This window comes from Myxocyprinus asiaticus, chromosome 16 (assembly GCF_019703515.2).
Source record: "Myxocyprinus asiaticus isolate MX2 ecotype Aquarium Trade chromosome 16, UBuf_Myxa_2, whole genome shotgun sequence".
In the NCBI taxonomy this organism is placed as follows: domain Eukaryota; kingdom Metazoa; phylum Chordata; class Actinopteri; order Cypriniformes; family Catostomidae; genus Myxocyprinus; species Myxocyprinus asiaticus.
Genome location: NC_059359.1, coordinates 21,843,396 through 21,867,347, shown reverse-complemented (window position 1 = coordinate 21,867,347; position 23,952 = coordinate 21,843,396). Strand labels below are relative to the sequence as shown.

Genomic DNA, 23,952 nt, shown 5'->3' with positions numbered 1-23,952 from the left:
TAGATGAACAGACACACATGCAACGCGGTTACATGAGTCTCTCTCTCTCTCCTGAACTGGCGTCTCTGGCTCCCCCTTATCTTGCTCTCCCGATGATCAGCTGATTCAGCACCGGCCGTGCTCCATCAAGGCCCAGCCACGCCCTCCTCCACATCACAGCACCATTCTAAGTAAATGCTTGCGACTGTTGTGTGTGCAAATCCCAGGAGATCAGCAGTTACAGAAATACTTAAACCAGCCCATCTGGCACCAACAATCATCCATGTGATTGTCTAATCAGCCAATCGTGTGGCAGCAGTGCAGTGCATAAAATCATGCAGATACAGTTCAGGAGCTTCAGTTAATGTTCACATCAACCATCAGAATGGGGAAAAATGTGATCTCAGTGATTTGGACCATGGCCTGATTGTTGGTGCCAGATGGGCTGGTTTGAGTATTTCTGTAACTGCTGATCTCCTGGGATTTTAACGCACAACAGTCTCTAAATTTACTCTGAATGGTGCCCAAAAAAAAAAATAAAAAAATAAAAATAAAAAAACCATCCAGTGAGCAGTAGTTCTGTGAACTGAAATGCCTTGTTGATGAGAGAGGTCAACAGAGAATGGCTCAGACTGGTTCGAACTGACAAAGTCTAAGTTAAATCAGATAACCACTCTGTACAATTGTGGTGAGAAGAATAGCATCTCAGAATGCTATTATGAGATGCGGGTTGGCACTGTTTTTGCGGCACGATGGGGACCTACACAATATTAGGCAGGTGGTTTTAATGTTGTGGCTGATCTGTGTATATATTCAAATTCATAACTGCTGAAAAAGTTTGTTTCAACATTGGGTTACAGAGACTAGGCCCATCTAAATCAATGGATCAGCTAAAGTTGAATGATGGAAAGATTCTGCAGCCTGAATGTAGAGCCAATAAGAAAATCAAAGTTCCTCCTGATGCTCAACTCTGGAACAGTAGAAGAAAGCTAAGTTAGAGGAAATCCAACACTGCACTGTGGCTGACAAGTTCTATTTGTGCTGATTGTCTCAGGATTCATATCAAAAACACAACAACTTGTTAAAACTCTTTGATTGACTGAAAGGTCTATGTGAGAAAAACTGGGTTTCCATGACAACCAGTCACTTACTGGATGGCAAGGGCAACATTGGCAGAAAGATTAGAGAACAGCAACCGATGGGGAGAGTTTCACACAAACACACATAAATAATTCCACCTCAGATCCAACAGCACAGACACATACAAGTAATTAACTTAACAGATTGTGTCTGGCGACCAAAAATACAGTATCCAAACATGCACTCTGAAATATAATGCATACATTTTTCTCTCTCTTGTCCTCAGTCACAGTATTTGACAAAAACAACAACAAAGGCATTATTTCCCTATTTCCCTAGGTCCACAGTTTCCAGAAAGCCTTCATCAGCATACAATGAGCTGCACACACACACACACATTCTCGTTCATCACCACACATGCACACAAACACCCTACCCCTCATTAGCGGTGGGTTCATTAAGCTGGGTAAACAGAACATTAATGATTTATTAGAGCCAGCATTGTTTATAAGTACTGTATACAAAGACAAACAGATAGAACCTGTCTGATTGCCTCCAAATCAGATGTATAATGTATATATACACAAATACACATAAAAAAAAAAATAGCTAAATAAAAAAATACAACTTTCAGACATACATTCTTGTAAAACAATGGAAATGCCCATTCAGCAAATGGAGCACAAGAGACCTTGTCTAGCCCAACCAGAATATCAGCATAAAGTCTGGTCTACATTATAGCTCATTCTGGCCAAGAAACATCCACTTAGACAGAAAGGGGGCAAAAGCAGGAGAGAGCAAAGCAGAAGATACATTTGTGCTCAAAGATACTGTCTTAAACAAAAAACCTGAATAACTTTCAATACCACAAACCTTGCAATCTTTGGCAAATTCAGCAACTAGTTCATCCACTAAAGTGTCACTGAAGCAGTCAGCGAAAATGATTTTGTTTCCAGGCAGGCTGACAAAAGTTGTGCAGTTTAACTTCAGGACAGTGTAAAGCCAATCAATAAAATTGGAGATTGTCAATTTGGTCAAGTGCTTACTATTTTTGTGGAAGAGTCTGACCTCACATTGTTTAGTATGAATCCATTGGTTAATTTTTTCAGTCTTCCCTACTTTGGCACTTTGCCTTCCTGTGGTCTAAACAGAGGTGGAGGTCATGAACCTTGCTTGTCTAAATTCACCTGATCTGATGGCGTGCTAATGTGTTAATATGAGGCTGGACTGGCAGCGCGTAAAATGGCTCTGGGAGAGATTTAAAGCAGGCCCACGTTCCCAGGACAGCCTTAATGCTACGTGTGTGATAAAATGTCCTGGAAAAGAGCTAATGGCCCATCTCAGGTCTGCTGAGAGTGTGTGAAAAGGTTACCACACACACACAAGCACATAAAACCATGTACACACATACCGTTCCATTAACCTTGTTCATATGACCTTATGACAGGACACATTAATCTGATCTCTGAATATGACTTATGAGGGTGTAAGATCATGAGCTTAGAAGCATATACGTCCATTTACATGTGTGCGCGCCCATGCACGAACAAAGAAGAACACATTAATCATGAATAGTGTTATTAGCCTAAAATGTCCCACAGTGCTCCATATATGCAGGCCTGTGCATTCACACAATCACACACACAGGTGAATTCACAAATATTAAGTCCACTGTATCTCTTTCGATTACTTTATCCATCAGGGTTTTATGCTGTGTTAAAAAGCAAACAAGCTTTCTTCCCCAGCAATTGCTAGAGACAGGGGAGACCACAAATAATTTATGCTCTGGGCCGGCTCGTTTCAGTAACGAGGCTTCACTGGGACTGAATATTCAAATGAGAATTTATGACTCATCAGCAGCTTCTAATTAAGCCGGATTTTGCATTATTCATCAGCTGTTTACCACAATCATGCATCGGTGAGTTTGTTTATCTGTGGATATGAGTGTGTTTTATGTACCTAAATGGCTAAATATTTTTAAAGGTAAAATGTTAAACACAGTTATTTTTTTTCCTTATTGAGAAGTTTTCACATATAAAAAATGAATCATGCTTTTGGAAAATACAGTACTGTGCAAAAGTCTTAAGGCAGTCACACACCGGACGAGAAGCGTCACACCGCGTTGCGGCAAAGACACGGTACAGGTATCAAACACAGAGCACGTCGATGCAGTTCAGGTGGCAGACAGTACACACAGAATTTACCAAGATTTTTCCCTTCTTCAAGAATGAACCAGGCTAGAGTAAATAATCTATGTCCTTTGATAATGATTTGGGTAGAATTTCAAGTTGTGCTCCATGGCGCTGCAGATATTTGAGCAGCCTTGGGAGTTGTAGAAGGGCACCACAAAAAGACGCTGAGCGGCAGTGTGCGTATATTCATATATTACAACTGTTTCGAATATTAGAACGTGCAATGTTGTCCGCAAGACATGTCCGGAGTGCGACCACCTTTAGGCACATTAGATGTTGCCCAAAAACATTTGTCTTAATATGGTTATTTTAAATCTTCTGCTTAGTGTGTCAATAGGAAATATCCATTTTAGATTTCCAAACATTCCTTTTGAAAACGGAATCAAATAAAAGCAGAACAATGAGTCCACCTACGGATGGCATGGCTTCCACAGAGCCTGGATCTCAACATCATTGGGATTACATGAAGAGACAGAAGCAACTGAGACAACCTAAAAATACATAGAACTGTAGCAACTTCTCCAAGATGCTTGGAACAACCTATCTGCCAACAACTATGAAAAACTGTGCACAAGTGTACCTATGAGAATTGGTGCTGTTTTAAAGGCATAGGATGGTCACACCAAATATTGATTTAGTTTGTGTGTGTTTACTGCACTTTCTATGAAGTTAATTGATAACAATTATTTATAGTATTATATTTGAAATCATCCTCACTATACAACATTTTTCACAACTGCCTAAAACTTTTGCACTGTACTGTGTTTAAAATCAACTACACTCAAGTCCACACTTACAGTACTGTGCAAAAGTCTTAGGCACATAAGATGTTTCACAAAAGCATTTGTCTTAAGATGGTTATTTATATCTTCAGCTTTAGTGTGTCAATAGGATATATAAATGTTAGACTCCCAAATATTACTTTTGCAAATAGAAAAGATTAGAATAGAATAACAGATGGCTTGGCCCCCCACAAAGCCCCCACTGAACATCGTGTCAGTCTGAGATTACATAAAGAGACAGAAGCAATGAAGACAGCCTAAATAGATAGAAGAACTGTGGTGAATTCTCCAAGAAGCTTGGAACATCCTATCTGCCAACAACCAAGAAAAACTGTGTCCAGGTGTACCTAGGAGAATTGGTGCTGTTTTAAAGGCAAAGGTGGTCACACCGAATATTGATTTAGCTTTTTTTATGTTTACTGGACTTTGTATGACATTAAGTGATAAATGAAAACATTTATGTCATTATTTTTGAAGACATCCTCACTATGCAACACTTTTCACAAGTGCCTAAAACTTTTGCACAGTACTGTATATTGGTTACCTAACAAAAGCATTTTTATTTTACAGGGAGTGGGCCACTTCAAAGGGTTTGACATATGAAGATCATATCACCAGCCAAAAACCACTCACTTAATTTGGTAATCCCCCTGTTAGTAGACACTATTGCTTAAAAATGTAATTAATCATGGCTAACTGATAATAGAGCATTTCTAAGATAGCATTAGTAACTTGAACTTGTGTAATTCAGCAACCACATTGATAAGAGTCAGTTTAAATCTAAGATTAATTCCATATAGGTGCAATCTAAACAAAAAGTTTATGAGAGAACATATGAATCATCAAGACTTCAGACATCAAGTCAAGATATTTGAAGTTGCAGCTTCCATATCTATATCCATTATTTTTTCTTAACTAACTTCTATTTTAATGTAATGTGGAATCTTAAAAGTTAAATACAATAAACGTTTTACTTTATTTGGCACAATGGTCAAACCTCAGCCCACTCATAAGCGACATCACATTCTGTGTGTCCCACTGTAGATCCAACAGGTGAATGTGTGGCTAGAATGGCAGGCAACAAAATAACAAAAGCAGTGGACAAGATCACTGGAGTTCCCCGTTACTGAGAGTTTCCACACACTTAGATGGACATAGATATCCTTGGGCTACGACAAACGGTTCCAGTCTTACACATGAGAGACTCCGAAAGTGCACATGTTTGCAAGGAAAGCGATGCGATAGCTTAAGTTTGAGAGTAGTTGTATGATTTATAGAAAGCACAGTGTGTCCCCAAACCTGACACTTGGCAGAGAAGAATCTGTGTATGTTTTGCACTTAACACAGATGACATTTGGATGGGATTTACCGGTAAACATTTTGTGTGGGAGGGTGAATAAGTGCATTTCTAAGTAGATGTGTGAATTCTTAAAAAGAGTCTGAAATAGCTGGCAAATGCTAAAAGTTAACACCACCTTCTTCAGCAGCACTGCATCCCATTTGTGTGTGTTTGAGCTTTTTCTTTAAGCCAGAGGCTATTTGGAGACATTTGACAGTTAATGTCAAATGGGTTTCTGCAGCTCAACTGGTACAGAATGGTGCCAGCAACATCAAGACCATGGGTTTGATTCCCAGGAAACACACAAACTGATAAAATGAAAAACATGAATGCACTAAGTTGTTTTGAATAAAAGCGTCTGCCAAATACTGTACATAAATTCAAATGTAATTGACTTTGTCTCCTTTTATTAGTTTTAAAAAAGAGGTAAACAAACAGAATTGGAGAAGAAAAAAAATGACATACTGGCACAACCTATTTTAGGATGAAAGAGCAACACATGACAAGTTGTGTTTTGTAAGAAAAAATATAATAAAAAATGAACACGTTTATTAATGGTTTAAAATGAATAACCATGTTGTTGCTGCCCAGATCATTAGGGGAAATATTACATATGGAAAAAGAGGGACAGAGGGAGGGAGTGAGTGCAAAATGTTTAGATCTATAAGATAGATTTCCCTCATTATTCAGTTTGCAAGATCTTATGGACATATGATTCAGTATTAAACGCATTTAAGAGATGTAAATCATACATATTAAGAAGTATAAATAATGTTGTTATACTGTAATGTGCATATCTATAATACAACTTCATGTTATCTATTATTTAACATCCACTGATTAATGCTTTGATTAAGAATAAATAAAGAATATAAAACACTGACAGGTCAGCATGTAACTCAATGACTGACAGCTATATCTCTCTGCAAACACTGGAGATGGACGAGAAATTCAAAGTTAGGAGCCCCCTTCAGAATCCTCTGATTAAAGATATAAGATATGACGAACAAACAGCCTCTAGCATTTTTAAGTCACAATGCTTGAACACTAAATATGTGTGTAAGTGTGTGTGTTCACATCAACTCTCTCCAAAGCTTTAAAGTCATATCAAATAACAGTTTGATTAGTGCTCTATAATTCAAAGTGTCAAAGTGTCATACATTTCATTCTTTTCATTAGCTAAAAGTTCCTTTAACTGCTGTTAAGAGCCTCAGCCAATCACTCCAGCTAAGAGGCAGAGCATCATTATCTCAATTACAGAAAAGCTCAGAATGGCATTAGACAGAAAGTGAGTTTATGAGTTCTGTATGAAGGGATAGAAAAACAGCTAGTGCACAACTGCAGGGTCACTGCAGAGAAACACACAGAGAGCTTCAAAAGTCTCTTTTTTTCTTTCTAGTTCTCACTGTTGGGGTGAAAAGTTTCTTTCTTGGTTTCATTTACTTTAGTTATATGAGCCGTAATGTGCTCATAGCCAGACTTTCGAGCTTGGTCCCTATTGCAGTTTAATCTGCCTAAGAATCACCCATTTTGATAGGAAGAGACAGTCTGACTGACACAGACCAACCACTGTTCAGGGCTCCAGACTAAAAAAAAAAAATTACTTACGAGCCATTGGCTCCTTAACCGAAACATTAAGGAGCCAAATGGCTGTTTTAAGTCGCCAAATCATATAATTGCTTGATTTAGATTGCTGTTCAGAAACAGACAGAAAGCAGAAGAAAAGGAAGACAGCTGAAAACCCATTAATCGGAGTTTAATACATAGTTGAGAAAATGCATACATTTGCATTCCCCTTTTGTCTCATCAATGTTCACACCCCTTTCATAATTTATACAAATATAAGAGATAAAAAAAACATTATTTAGTACTGCCGTCAGAATCTACATAAGCAGATATTTACATAAAACATAGTATACATATAGTAGTGTGTTGCCTTCTTGAGCATCAGTGAATGTTTGCAACTTGTGTAATAGTTGTGTACAAGTCCCTCAATTGTCCTAAGTGTCAAAAGATGGATCTCATATATATCTAGCTTTTTTTTATATAAAGAAGCCCGAAATACACAGGGGACTCCTATTTTGAAATGTCTGCCCTCCCCATTGTGAATACACTGATGGATGATTAGCTGTGAAAGTGACTCTGATTCAAACTGCTAACCTGAGCTCCTGAGTTCACACCCTCAGTTCTTTTCAGGTGATTAATGAAAAAGACCCAGTTCAAAAGAGTCATTTGGTCATGACTCTCTCACACTGGGTTTGTTGTTGCATGCAGTGCAGCGAGCTCATCACAACAGAACGTGTGAAAAGTAGGGATGAGCGATACCACTTATTCTCTTTTTGATCCGATACCAATAATTTAAAGTCCAATACCGTCGATACCGACACCAATACAGATACTTCTATTAAATAGATTTTTTTTGCAATTTCGTGGGACAAAAAAGGTAATTTAAAATATAATTTTTAGTCATAATTCAAGTCATTATTATTGTATTTTTTTTTACATTTGTGAGCCTAAACAGAAAATTATTAGACTTCTGTTTTGTTTACCCCTACAAAAATTAACCATGGTTTCACTACAATAACTATAGTTTAACCATGGTATTTAGTTAAATCATAGTAACCACACAATTAACCATGGTTATTACTATAATATTACTGTAGTAAAACCATGGTTTCAGCCGGGGGAAAAAAAAACATGGTAAACTATTTTTTTTAAATTACTTAACAACAATTACACACAAACTCATTATACTCATTAAGAAATGTCACCTTTAGATATGTTATTGTAATGTGAATTTACTCCAGAAGCTGTTTCTCTGATTTTCTACCATTACCTCTACAAGGCACTGATCCCTCGTTTGAACGAGCCTTGTGACGGCGCAAGCGCTTGTCAGCTTGTGTCTTTCAGCATGCATGTTAAGATGAGTGGAAGAAGAAATAATTCCTATCCTGCACAAGTATTTGCTCATATAGCCTAATCCTTTTTATTTCACTTTGAAGCTTATGATTATTGTTTATATTCATGGTAACCAAATAATAATATGCCTAGATAAAAAAATAAAATAAAATAAAAAATGTTAGAATCGATATTTTTGTGTGAGGATTGATATTTTTGATACAACATTAGTATCTAATTCACTTGCTACTAAGTGCCTCAAACAAAACTCTGGCAAATCAAATGATTATTTCTTCCTCAATAGCACTAATTTGTCTGGTACCTTGTAAAAACAACTTTGTTTCAGACTGTGCCCACTCCTGAAGCCACAAAGAGCCAGGCAGTAAGATTGGTACTAACAATTTCAGTGATTTCTGAGGCTGAGTCTACAATATATGAGCCAGTAATTGAAACACCACCACAAATGCTTTCACACATAGACACTGAAAAAAGAAAAGAGGAGAGAAAAAAAAAAAAAACTTTTGTTTTTATTTCTGATGTTATTCAAGGCCTGTTCAAACCAAGTCTGACAAGATTTAACAGTATAAAATATTCATAATACATGATTAAAAATAGAATAAAACAAAGCAAAACTATTCACTATACCAATGCCAAATCATTCAATAAAAAGTTAGTATTTCTGAATGAAAGTGGTGAGTTTTTGTTTTCTAGCATTCAAACTATAAAAAATGACCCAGCCTCTAAATAAAAAAATAAATAAAATAAAAATTATATATATATATATATATATATATATATATATATATATATATATATATATATATATATATATATATATATAAAATAATAATAATAAATATATATATACACACACACACACAGTGCCTTGCAAAAGTATACACACACCTGACCAATTCTCTCATATTGCCTAATAACAAATGGTACTGTCACGAATTCCCTGTTTTTGTGCTTAGACTTATTTTTAAATTCTTGTTTAGTTTCCTGTTAGTTTTGTAGTCCTTTGTAGTTTCTTTTCATGATTGATTTTCCCCTGATTTGTTTTTCCCCCAGGTGTTCCTCGTTCCCTTGTTTCCCCTGGTTTCTTTGTCAGTCTTCACGTGTGGTGTTATGTTCTGTGCTTGGTTCCCTGTGTTTTGTTTCAGTCACTTATCTTTTGTTTCATTAAAAGCTGCATTTAGATCCTCATTCTTCGCCTGCCTTGTCACAGGTACACTGAAAATTCATTCTGATTGATATTTTATTTTAAAACACTGAAACTCAAAATCAATTATTGTAAGGTGACATTTTTCCTTTGGGAAATATTTTTATGAAAAATAAAAAAACTGAAATATCTTGCATAAGTATTCAACCTCCACACATTAATATTTGGTCGAGCCACCTTTTGCTTCAATAACTGCTTTAAGTCTTTTGGGGTACATATGTACCAGCTTTGCACACAGTGACAAAGTGATTTTGGCCCATTATTCTCTGCAGATTTGCTCCAAGTTGTTCAGGTTGGTTGGGTGATGCTTGTGGACTGCAATTTTCAAATAGTGCCACAAATTCTCAAAAAGATTGAGATCAGTACTTTGACTGGGCCACTGTAGGACATTTATCTTTTTGTTCTTGAGCCACTCCAATTTTGCTTTGGCCTTGTGCTTGGGATCATTGTCATGCTGAAAGGTGAATTTCCTTCCAAACTTTTTTTTTTTGTATCGGACTGAAGCAGGTTCTCTTGCAGTATTTCCCTATATTTTACTCCATCCATTCTTCCTTCAGTTCTAACAAGATGCCCAGGCCCTGCTGATGAGAAGCATCCCCACAGCATGATGCTGCCACCACCATACTTCACTGTAGGGATGGTGTGTCTTGAGGCATAGGAAGTGTTAGGTTTGCGCCACACATAGCGCTTTGAGTTTTGGCCAAAAAGCTCTATCTTGGTCTCATCTGACCACAAAACCTTCTCCCACATCGCAGCTGGGTCACTCACATGCTTTCTGGCAAACTCCAGACATACTTTCAGATGGTACTTTTTGAGTAACGGCTTCTTTCTTGCCACCCTCCCATACAGGCCAGCTTTATGCAGTGCTCTTGATATGATTGACTGGTGCACCATTACTCCACTCCCAGCCACTGAACTCTGTAGCTCCTTCAAAGTGATTGTTGGCCCCTCTGTGGCTTATCTCACAAGTCTCCTTTTTGTTAGAGCGCTGAGTTTTGAGGGACGGCCTTTTCTTGGCAGTGCCTGTGTGGTGCAGCTTCCACTTCCTGATTATTGATCCAACTGTGCTCACTGGGATATCCAAACATTTGGATATTATTTTGTACCCTTTCCCTAATCTATGCATTTTTATTACTTTAACTTCTGTGGAATGCTCTTTGGTCTTCATTTTCCTTCAGATTCACGGCCTGACCAATGATCCTTCAACAATGGGTTTTTTATCCAGAAAATGTGATTGCAACTTTAATGATTAACAGGTGGATGCCAATGTTAAAGTAATTGTGTCCTTGTTAGGGCAATTTCTTTCATCAGTGTAACCTGGCAGCTTCCACAGCACAGGGGTTGAATGCTTTCAGATATTTCAGTTTATATATATATATATATATTTCCCAACATAAAACCAATGTCACCTAACAAAAACTGATTTTGAGTTCCAGTGTTTTAAAATAAAATATCAAACAGAATGACATTTCATTGCACCATTTGTAATTCAGTAATATGAGATAATTGGTCAGGGGTCTGAATACTTTTGCAAGGCACTGTATATATATATATATATATATATATATATATATATATATATATATATATATATATATATACATACATATATATATACACATATATACACATATATACACACACACACACGGGTCATTTTTTTTTTTTTCTTTTATAGAAAAACTCACTCACCGCTTTCATTCAGATATACTAACTTTATATATACTTTCAATATTTCAGATGTGGTAAGGAGTTCATAGAGATCCAATGGTTTGTTTTAAATGTTGTTTTTGCAAAAGGGGAGTAAGCCTTCAGCACGCGTGCACACACAGACACACACAGACAGACAGACACACCCCCCCCCTTACTTCCTCCTAAAAAATATTCCTCACTCCTCTTTTACAGTCTCCTGGATGCGAGGGAATAAAATATCTTCCCAAATTATCATTCATATCAAACCTGGTCTGGATTACAGATGAATCTCTCCCTGAGCTCTGACAAACACACACAACAAAAGAGAGGACTGAGAAATAGATGGAAAAAAACTCAGAGCATTGTACTGAAGAAGTGGAAATATATTAAAGCCTTAAAGCGAGCTGTCATTTGCTCCTTTAACTCAGAGGAAACAGTCAAGATGGAAGCTACATCTATAGCTGCCACAATATTAATCCTGTATAACAGTAGGCTGACATAAATTACCTTAGACAGTTTTGTTTCCTATGTAAAAAGTGTTTGCATGGTGCTCTGTTAACAGACTAAAAGGAGTCCAGGTTTTTTGAACTAGTGTACTGCTATGTGGACTTTGCTCCAAGAGTCTAATTGGCACAAGGATCTGGGTGTGTGCATAACTGTGTCTGTGGATCCCTAGGGTTTGAGTTTTTTTTTTTTATTTCTCCCTCTTTAGAGATAATTAAGTTCCCCACAAGTGACATTAAATAGCACCTGTATCTTTGTTTTAAGTGCTTATTAAGTGAAAGATTGCCTTCTACACCCAACTCCTCCATTTCATACAACTATATTTCTCTCTGCTCGCTCCATCTGTCTTTCTTTCTGCTGCCTGTGACACTCCTCCTCTTCTTCCCCTTTTTCAACCCACTGGCAAAGGAAGACATCAATCTTGTGCTGTCACAGAGTGTGTCACGCTTTGACCCAGCAGGAAAAGGCCTTTCTAATATTGAGTTAGCTCATGCAACACACTCTGTCACTACAAACACACACACACAATCTCAAGTCCTCACAACTCTTTTTAAATCACCACAATCTGAGTTACACACATACACACTCTCTGTAGCCAACAAAACTACTGTAATATTGAATTTGCTCAAGCAGGACGTTATACTTAAGGACACACACACGTACATACACACACGTACGTACACACGCACACATATTCAAACACATGAAACCTACAGTATGAAGCAGCAAATATTCTGCCCCACATTCAGAATGCCACACACTTTCTTTATTTCTAAAACATTTCTCGTGCGCAAAAGCTAACACACTTGTTTATGATGACATACAGTAATCACCTTATGTGCCACAGAAAGATGCGCACAGCCATCTTGAAAATGTTGTCTTTGAACTTCGGGTCTAGAGTTTTCTATATAGATATCCATGGTGTTTGTCAAAGTGTAATTAGCTAGCAAAGTGAATTTACAGGTTATAGAGTTGCCAAGAGTTATCATGAGTTATCAAGTGTTCAGGGGATGTCATAACAACTGGAAGCAGAGGAGGGAGATTTTAAAACAAGAGTACTTACATCCTACCTGCATGCAGTGGACGTATTGATATTCTTCTGTGCTCATGAAACTCCAAGAGACAACACAAAGTAATTAAAAATATCTCTGTACGACACTTCTGGCCATCTTCTCGTGTCATCCATTGCGTTATAGTGCAGGTGAGCAGATTTTTTTTGAGTGTTAAACCGGGACGGGGAAGGGGCACTGCTATATTTATTACACACACATACAGATACATATATGTGAACATGAACTTTTTATTTTATATTCCGTTTACAATCATTTTAATCATGTTTAAGTCTTTTTAAAATTAATTTGTCACCCCACATTTTTAAAAGTACAAATGTAATTTCCTTTAATGTCATGAACTTGCATGTGAAATAATACAAGCTGTCACTGTTTTAAATTTCATGTCAACTACATACACAGATCAGCCACAGCATTACCACCTGCCTAATATTGTGTAGGTCCCCCTCGTGCTACCAAAACAGCGCCAACCTGCATCTCAGAATAGCATTCTGAGATGCTATTCTTCTCACCACAATTGTACAGAGCGGTTATCTGATTTACTGTAGACTTTGTCAGTTCGAAACAGTCTAGCCATTTTCTGTTGACCTCTCTCATCAACAAAGCATTTCCATCCGCAGAACTGAAACTCGCTGGATGTTTTTTGTTTTTGCCACCATTCCAAGTAAATTCTAGAGACTGTTGTGCGTGAAAATCCCAGGAGATCAACAGTTACAGAAATACTCAAACCAGCCCATCTGGCACCAGAATGGTGCCAAAAACAAAAAACATCCAGTGAGCAGCAGTTCTGTGGACGGAAATGCCTTGTTGATGAGAGAGGTCAACAGAGATTGGCCAGACTGGTTCAAACTGACAAACTGTCTATGGTAACTCAGATAACCACTCTGTACAATTGTGGTGAGAATAATATTATCTCAGAATGCTATTATGAGATGCGGGTTGGCGTTGTTTTGGCGGCACGAGGGGGACCTACACAATATTAGGCAGGTGGTTTTAATGTTGTGGCTGATCGGTATATTTTAACACAAATTATTAAGTTGAAACCTAAAAATAAAGCAGAATTACACGTATAGCAATTAACGCTTGTATCATGAAAAAGTGCAGTGTCATATAGGGCTGCAACTAATGATTATTTTGATAATCGACTAATCTAACGATTATTAGAATGATTATTTGACTATTCGGGCAATTATTGCAACGATTAATAATTAGCTCTAAACCGACTATTCAGCTTGTGCCCCGACTTAAAAGGTTATATTAAACGTGCTTGCTAACAATAAAGAGGACAAAATCATCTTTTAAAAATAACTCTAAATGACATTCACTGAATTAAAGGGCAAAAATACTTTTTATTAAGTTTAATTCAGTAAAAATTTCACTACAAAAACAAATCCTATTGTTATCAAGTGTGTCTTTTTTTCCATTTAAAATTGTCTAAAAATCCTTAAAACAAAATACATTTACTTGAGAAGTAACATATAAGATATTTAGACTTGCTTTAAGAGAATGTATTTTGTATATACACGTGTATTTTTTCACTTGGTTATACTTCTGCGAGTGCAGTAAAGACAAAATACACTTATATTCAAGATCTATTCTCTAAAAGCAAGTCTAAACATCTTATATGCTGCTTCTCAGGTGAATGCATCTTTTTTTTTAAAGGATTTTTAGATATTTTAATATATTTGTATTTTTAATATTATATTCAACATTCTCAGATAAATAAAAAAAACAATTATTCAGCAGTATAGCTGCTAAAGTAAACGTACGTTGTTTTAAATGAGTTTTAGATATTTATATTGTAAAACAAGCCAAAACAAAAACAAATCAAAAATGTATTTTGTTTTGCAGTGTATAATGGGGTGAAGACTATCCTCTCTCACCTTTCTGTTCACTTCAATCCATCTTTAACTCACAAAAAAACAAACTCTCTCTTATTAATAAAGCTGCATTTTGCCAATTTTCTTCACGTTAAGAAATGCACAGTGACATATATTATGATTCAATAAGTTGCCATCGCGTTATAATCTAGCTGCATTAAGCGCACCCACTCGAGGGATGAGCGTCCCAGCAACAGACTGTACCTCAGCCGGGTGCAGTTCCAATCTCTCCTCTTTAGATCGGGTCACTTCGCGCAACTCATAAAAGAGGAGCTGACCGAACCACTGAAATGCCAGTTTCCTTATTATATTAACTTTAATAAAGCTATAACGCATTAAATAGAACTGCATTAAAGATGTAATGCCGGGGTGTTTCCTTTAAAGACGCTCGACACGCAAGTTTTGCTTAAGCTGAGCGTCAGCTCCGGCTCTGCTTATTCCACAACAAGAGTGCTTCCGTATTTACTTATTTTGTATTTTTGCATTATAATTCCCACATACTTTGCGATCTACATCACCTGAAGCTGTTAGGAAAGTTTAGTGCGCGTCTGGACTGTGATATGTGTTTTCTTCCTCAGTCAGGCACGAGCTGCAGTGCTGCTCTTGTGTGCAATCATTAGAGTTTCATATTATCTTATGTTACGCTAAGATCAAACGACTATTCGACAATTAAAATTTTTGTCGACAATTTTTTATTTTCGACGTTGTTGATAACGTCGACTAATCATTTCAGCCCTAGTGTCATAGCTGTCTGAATGTGATCTGCCAGGTCCAATTTACCTCAGTGTGTGTCGGAAAAACAACACACTAGCATTTTCACGTAGTAGAAGGGTGGTGTAGATTCACACCATCAACTCCTTTCTTTGCTCCCACACTTAATCTGTTTTGACAGACTCTTCTTGGTAGCTTCAATGCAAACCAGTAGTTAAGAGAAAACACAGAAGCACAGAGTGCTGAAATTGGCAGGGCTGAATAAGGCGAACAGAAGAGCTTTTATCTCACAGGGACCCGGGTTCGAATGGCTGCCTCTACTATTCTATAAATTAAAGCCTTAAAATGACCCCATAGAAAAAAATAAAATAAATCTAAGGCACAAACTATTTCGAAAGCTGCCTAATTGTGCAGAAGCATGTATACATTACAACCTTTTCAAAGACAACATGAAATGGCATTTGCAGTGTATTTAACTTGGAAAATGTGAGCATTTAAGTGAAACAGAATACTCAGCAGAAAATAATGTGGGTTTTTTTCCATCAGGATTTGATTGGAATGTGAAAATATGAGTATTATATTGTTGTCAGCAGAAATGGGAAGTAATTTCAGAGGCAGAGGACATTACTACATTTTGACAAAAGATTGTGAAAACATTTTTTTATTTTTCTCAAGAATAGCATGCAATGTTAAATCATGCACAATAGTGACAAGTAGAAGGCTGGGGTTTTTCAGAAGGGTGTTTTTCAGAAAATGGGGTATTTATTTAGTGGTTTTGGGGGACTCTCGGGGAAGGGATGGGGAGAGAGTGGTCTAGTTTAATTTTGTATGTTTATTATATATTAAATTTTTTTGTTTTTGTGTGTATTATTTTGTGTGACCACAGGGATGTTCGTTGGGGGTTAGTGATTGGGGAGGGATATTAGTGGGGGTTAAATGTTAATTTGGTGTGTATGTATTGTGTTTTTCTCTGTTGTTTGTTTTGTTTTTTGTTTTTTTAATCATTAAAAAAATGTTAATTACAAAATCCTGCACAATAAGATCATGAAAAAAAATTTAATTTTGATTTCATGTTGTCTTCCAGTACAGCAAAGCAACACTTTTAACAATTTAGCCTGCTGAATCCTTAAAAACTGGACCAGCATCTGTAAAGCTTGGGCTGCCTCTGGATATCCAAGTTAGTCTATCCTTCTATCCCTCTATCCCTCTCTCTCTCTCTCTCTCTCTCTCTCCTCAACTTTCCCAGCTGTCCAATCAAGGGCTTTGATGCTGGGGGAGCTGGCCTCTGTCTAAACACCCGCTGTCGCAGAGATGACTCTGCAACCTTTGGCATCATTTTGACAGACAGCCAGGTGACTGGTTTTAATATTAATATGTCCCCTGTGCTGAGAAGAGATTCTATTTGTGTTTGGCTAAAGGAGAGAAGACACTTTCAAAAGTCAGACTGCAGCATTCAGTCCTTTACTAGCTCCTCAGGATGGAGAGAACAAACATGAGCAAGCACGGGAAGAACAAAAGAAAAGGTGTGCCCCTCTCAGCTGTCAATTTCTCATTCTCTCTCTCGCTCCCAAACTGGCTCACACTTTCCTGGTCCTGCTGTATTTCATTCTGTCATTCTTTCTCTCTCTCCTTTGTTCTTATTTAAATTCTCATTTCTCTCACTTTTTCCGATACCTCTCTCTCAGAGTGTTGGACAGGTGTGAGGCCGTTCACATTCTCTGCACAAAGCGGCCTTACTGCACACTCTCACACAACTGGAAAGGTCATAGTAAAGTGCAAATAAAATACCATTCCTGCATTATTCAAAGGTAGTATTACCTCTGAGAGAAAAGGGAAACTAATCTTTAGTTCTCCTTTCCTTTTCATTAATGTTAACTGTGGAAACAGTTTCACTCAATTCCAGAAGGGTTGTGGGGCTCCTGGCTGTGTAGTGATGTTAGATGACAAATCTACTTACAAAACGTAAAGATTACACCAGGGTTCCCACTCCATTTTTCCGCACGCATCCGTTTTCTTTTTTTATCGCGTGCACCCATTTTCTCCTCTGTGTTACATGGATTATTGCATAGATCTCAAAGCACCACTTATCAAGAACCACCACAACAACAAACAATTGCGTGACGGATTCACATCGATCTCAAACCCACGCTGCCCAAGAAGAACCACAACAACAAACAACTGTGGTAAGTCATGGCATTAGTACACGTTATTTCTACTTGCACTGCATGCCACATGTTTATGATAGCTTCCTCCGTCAGCAGTGAGGGATTTACATGTGATAAATGTAAGGAATTAGTCAGGCTGATGGAGAAGATTAATGAGTTAGAGACATGCATCCGAATGCTAGTGGAGGTCAGTGAGAAAGAGAAGCCTGTAGATATTGTTTCGGATGCAGGTAGTACAGCGAGCAACACACACACTTTGGTTCCGGCTGTAGAGCCCCTGCAGCAGGGCGTTTGGGTGAAAATATTTTAGAATAGAGTATAATAATAAAAAAATATAAATATATGCTCACTGAGCACTTTATTAGAAACACCTGTACACCTACTTATTCATGTTATTATCTAATCAGCCAATCGTGTGGTAGCAATACAATACTTTAAATCGGGTCAGATACGGGTCAGGAGATTCAGTTAAAGTTCAGATCAACCATCAGAATGGGGAAAAATTTTGATCTCAGTGATTTCGACCGTGGCATTATTGTTGATTGCAGACAGGCTGGTTTGAGTATTTCTGTAACTGCTGATCTCCTGGGATTTTCACACACAACAGTCTCTAGAGTTTACTCAGAATGGTGCAAAACACAGAAACATCCAGTGAGTGGTAGTTCTGCGACGGAAACGCCTTGTTTATGAGAATGGTCAACAGAGAATGGCCAGACTGGTTCGAGCTGACAGAAAGGCTACGGTAACTCAGATAAGCACTCTGTACAATTGTAGTGAGCAGAATAGCATCTCAGAATGTACAACACGTCGAACCTTAAGGCGAATGGGCAACAACAGCAGGAGACCACGTCGGGCACTTTATTAGGACCATAGCGTTCCTAATAAAGTGCACAGTGAATGTATATTCATTATATTAAGTTCCATTACTTTTTACATTTCCTTGATTTTTCCATGCCTGATATACACAATTTTAAAGTTCCCTGATATTTACAGGTTTTCCATGAGTGTGGTAACACTTTTTTTTACAATTGCTCATGTTTTTGTATTAGCTTGGTACTGCTTTTTTTTTTTTACCTTCACTGGCCACTGTGCAGCCAGTCATCTTTAGATCCTAAATAACTGTATCACTTACAACGTGACAAATAATATTGTATAAAATGCAATGAAGAAGGAAAGGAAATAGATCCATCTGAAATGTTCTTCCTGAAAGTGTTGTGCTACAAAATTTTCTTACCTCTAACTCCTCGGCCTCAATTAGCAGTTTGGCTGTTGTTATTCTAGTTTCAAAAGGCGGGATGTTGTTCTAAGACACAAAAGAACAAATGTTAACTGAAAGGTATGCTATAACAGTAATAATGTGATGGAATTATAAAATCATTTGGAAATAGTAGTGGAAGTTTCTCTTCAATGTTTAATTTACAGAAATTAATTAGAAAATAAATGTAAAAAATATATATTGTGTTTTCTAGCATCTATTTTTAATCAGACATAAACTCTGATGTGCGTCTATGAATTTGAAAACATTTTGCATGCTGATTCACACAAGAAAGATATGCAATCATAATTTTATCACAGGAATGTTAGACAACGTTTTTGTACACAATTTAGTAAAGAAGAATCAAAGGCAGTGCAATTGTTTTATATTATTACTTTCTATTTTCCCAAGTTAAAACACAAAGACAACTATAAGGAAGGAATTCAGGTTGATTTTACACAAAAAAATTGTCTGTAGTAATCAAGTCATTTTTATTTGTATAATGCTTTTCACAACATACATAATTTCAAAGCAGCTTTACAGAAAATTATGCTTTAAAGGTGCTATATGTAATATTTTTACTGTACTAAATCATAAAATGACCATAATATGTCATTAGAGAATTAGGAAACATGCTAAGTTGAAATACTGGCTTCTCCGGTAACAATGCTACAGCCAGTATATTCCACTTTGAAGTTTCCATTCCGGGCCGGAATTTCTGTTTCTGTTTTGGCCTGTGTGATCCCGCCCACTGCCCACTCACCAATAGTATTTCAACACCGCCGGGTTGCCAGATTTGAACAAGCTTGCAGGCAAACAACACTGCATGCTGCAGCCTTGGAAGCCAGCAAACGAACTGGATCAGAGATAACAGATTCCACCCGACCTAAAAAGCTTCGCCATCCGTCTAAAAACCACCATGACCAGAGGCGTAGTAAAACAAGGATAAATACTGGAGATGCCTTTGGAAGATGGAGACAGCTTAAAGCCCAGAAATCCTTTAAAACGGATGCTGAGTTGGCTAATTTGCGTGTCAACATTCTGGCAACCCGCATGAATTTCGAGTCTGGGGCGGGGCAGACAACTCTCCAATATTTTGAATTTGGACTGCAGTACTCATTTCAAACGCTTGTTGTCAATCTTACATATAGCACCTTTAACAGAAAAAGCTGTAATATAGTAATGTTTTTGAGTCATAACAGTGCGGTTTAATAATAATAATAAAAAAAAAAGATTGTAAATTGTGCCTTCAAATAAATAATACATAATAATTATATTTACATTTAGATCCCCAGTGAGCAAGCTTAAGGCGACAGTGGCAAGCAACACAAAACTCCATAAGATGTTGGTTAATGGAGAAAAATAAACTTGGGGGAAATCAGGCTCACTGTGGGGGCCAGTTATCTCTCTGGCTAAACAGCATAAATATAATGCCAATATTAGTTATTTATGTGTACAAGTCAAGATTTAAAATTAGTAAACGAAGTAAGTGTTAAGAGCCAATGTTTAAACAAAATGATTTTGTATTAACTATAAGATTAATGACTAGTTAATAAAGTCTTAGAATTTACATTCTTAATTAACTGCGGAAGTGCAAACAGATGCATGCAATCTACAGTGATAAAGCTTAGCTGGCTTGAACCTGGACCACTCCTTTAATTTGACAGAGATATTATTTAAAAAATATTGGTGAGTTGACTGGCATATTGGGATAGAATTTTTTTAAATGTATTTTCTGGTTGTTGTGACAGATTTTCTCAAGTCTCAGTGGAAATGTCCGTCCATTCCAATAATCCCTCTTCATAAACACCTTTCTCTCTTTCAACAAATCAGGTTTCCATCAGGGCCACCTCTTTTCTGCTGTTTACTGCAAACTGACTGTGGCATTATCGGGTGTATGTACTAACACAATCTATTTCATCATATACTGGATGAGTTGTTACTGAGTCAGCTATGTAAAAAGAAAGTTGATAATGAGGGCACTGAACCCAATTACACCATGCTTCAAACTTATAAATAGCCATACAACATACAAACCCTTTAGTACACAAACCTTCTTACCCACAAGGATTATCCAAATAAAACTGTAGCAATCTTGCATCTACATATCATAAATGTAATCCAAGCAACAGGCAAGTTCCATGAAATTTTAACCAGCAGAAAAGTAAACAAGCACTATTATAAACTCCCTCCACTAGTCAGTTCAGGTGAGGTTTGTTTATCTGTGGTTTCTTCTACAATGTAAATAGGGTTTTTCTTTGGTCATATTTTTTTTCGGTGGTGGTTGACATACACAGTCCATACATGCTAAGTTAGTTTAATACATAAATGCATGTAATATTACATGCTTATACATTATACTGTAAATTATTTACATTATATATAATTACATTATATATAATTTAATGCAGTTATGTAGTTGCATATCAAGATGCTGTAGGAAATCAAACTAAACTATCTTGATTTAATTAACACCTTATTTCTATAGGCCCAGTTATAATATTCTGACTGTACATTAAAGAAATGTTCCGGGTTCAATACAAGTTGAGCTCAATCGACTGTATTTGTGGCATGATACTGATTACCACAAAAACGTGTTTTGACTCGTCCCTCCTTTTCTTAAAAAAAAAAAAAAAAGAAAAATCTTGTTTCCAGTAAGGCACTTGCAATGGAAGTGAATGGGGCCAATTTTTTTAACATAAAAATACTCACTGTTTCAAAAGTATAGCCACAAGACATAAATGATATGCGTGTAAAAATTATTTTAATTTGATAACATCACTTATTAACCTTTTCTGTTGTAGAGCGGAGGAGGGGGGGCGCCGGGCTGGAATGACACACGCCCGGTCCCCAATCAGCCTGATTGGGTGCGCAAGGGATAAAGGCGGCCGGGGACGACAGTTAGAGAGAGAGAGAATTACAGGCAGCTGCCCTGTGTGTGGTTATGTTTGTGTGTTTTTGGTTAAGTTGATCATTAAACTATTATTTATATTCTCAAGCCAGTTCTCACCTCCTCCGTTCTCTATAACCCCCTTGCACCTGTGTAAAGTTATAGCCAATTTTACAACTTCGTTACCATGGCGATGTTAACAAACCCTAAAACGACTGTAAAACTACTGAAGTAATACACAAGTTTTAACAGAAGAATTAATGTTAGTGTATTTATAAAACTATAAGCTTCACATTTCTGTTTAAACCCTCCGAAAATTGGCCCCATTCACTTCCATTGTAAGTGTCTCACTGGAACCCAGATTTTTGCTTATTTTAAAGAAAAGGAGGGATGAGTCGAAACAAATTTTTGTGGTAATCAACATTATGCCACAAATGCTGTCAGTTGAGCTTAATTTGTATTGAACCTGGAATATTTCTTTAACTATCACCTTACTGAGGTGGGACTGTGCTTTTAGTGAAAATGTTTGTTTGTACTCCTTAACAAATATTTATTCTTTACATTAGGCTCATAATTATTGAAGTCATCTCTATAGAGAATATATGAATCTCTGATGGCAAACATGGCCGGTTTGTTTTCTAATATCAAATATAATTTGAACAAAACCTTTATTCCAGAGGAGGACTTTACTCAGAACTTGTTCATTATTTTGTCCTGACTATAAAACTCTTTATTCTACATTCTACTTGCCCTTATGTTTACCATTGGAGCCAATGGGGTTCCTCTATTGTGTCATTTAAAAAGTGTCAGAACTACAGGTAAAATCATGGATGGCTCATTATTACTTTGGTATTGAGTAAAATATGTCTCACAGATTCTCCCTGAGAGATCATTTAAAATGATATTTCTATTAAATTTTACAGTTCTAATTTTTAGTAAGGGTGATGTGTAAGTTTAAAAGCCCCTATTTTTTTATTATTTTTTTGCACATAACACAGTGTTGCTGCTGTTTTCCTCGTATGTGGTGGTTAGAATGTTGGGACTGTCTGGCCACTTGAGATGTTTGACTTCTGTGTGTGTGTGTTTGAATGTATGTGTTTGTGGCCGCAGGGTCAGCCTTGCAGCAGACTGCCACAGCCTTGGCCTGGCATTAAGATAAAAATGTTGTTTCCTTTCTTCCCTTATCTTTCCCAGACTTAACACATCTCCAAGCACAGTTATAATTCTATTCATACCATCAGACAGAGGTCAAATGAGAGGTCAGGATGTGTCGCATCTCTGTCTTCATCTATACATTGCCATTGGAACACAAAAACACATATACACACCTTAGTCTGATCTTCCTCTTGCATATCATGGTCTCCTCTTGATGATGACTCTTCCTTTTTCTGTAGACTAGGTAACCATAACAACACACTCTTCTTCAGGTACTCACGTCCCTCCTGCAAGTTATTAAAAAACTATCAAAGATAGGGATGTGCACGAGTAACCAATTAATCGAGTATATTCAACTAGTAAAAACAGTACTCTAATATTGAAATTTGATTTTAATATGTGCCTTTGCCTGCCGTGGGCAGCAATGAAACTGCTTCTCTCACCTAAATCTTGCTGTTACTACTCAATGCATTGGTTGGCACTGGGGATGCATGATGTTGTTAAAGGAATAGTTCACCCAATAAGAAAATTCTGTCATTATTTAAAGTGATTGTATCGCATTAGAGGACTTGCCACTCTAATTGTAATAATACAGACATATGCCCATCCATCTGTCTCTAGGACAGAATGAGAAAGTAAAATATGATGAAGGGAAGTGGTATATGATGACAGGAAGTAGGAAAGGATGAGAGGAAGTAGGACAAGTAGTAGTATGGGATGACTTTTAGTATAGGATGTGAGTATGTGATACAGGAGGAAAGTAAGTGGTATAGGATGAAAGTGGTACAAATTAGAGTAAGTGGTAAAGAATGAGAGGATAAAGTATAGGAGTAAAAGTAGGACAGGATGTGAGGAAGTAGGATAGGATGAGAGGAAAAGGTTTAGGAGAGGAAGATTGGATGTGAGAAGTAGGATAGGATGAGATGAAGTGGTATAGCAGGGAAAATAGGATAGGATGTGAGGAAGTAAGATAGGATGCTATAAAGTGTTATAGGAGGGGAACTAGGATAGGATGTGAGGAAGTAGGATAGGATGAGAGGAAGTAGGATAAGATGAGAGAAAGTGTTATAGGAGGGGAAGTAGTATAGAATGTGAGGAAGCAGGATAAGATGAGAGGAAGCAGGAAAGGATGAGAGGA

General features: G+C 37.1%; 1 protein-coding gene across 1 annotated transcript in view; it reads right to left on the bottom strand.

The window, feature by feature from the left end:
- The window catches only part of si:dkey-12j5.1 (uncharacterized), a 115,966-nt gene that overhangs the window by 83,106 nt on the left and 8,908 nt on the right, over positions 1-23,952 (bottom strand). Inside the window, exons 7-8 of the mRNA XM_051721651.1 lie at positions 22,988-23,101; positions 18,749-18,817 (exon numbers count right to left, since the gene is read on the bottom strand). Of these exons, the coding sequence (XP_051577611.1) occupies positions 18,749-18,817; positions 22,988-23,101 (183 nt within the window). The remainder of the gene's footprint in view (positions 1-18,748; positions 18,818-22,987; positions 23,102-23,952) is intronic.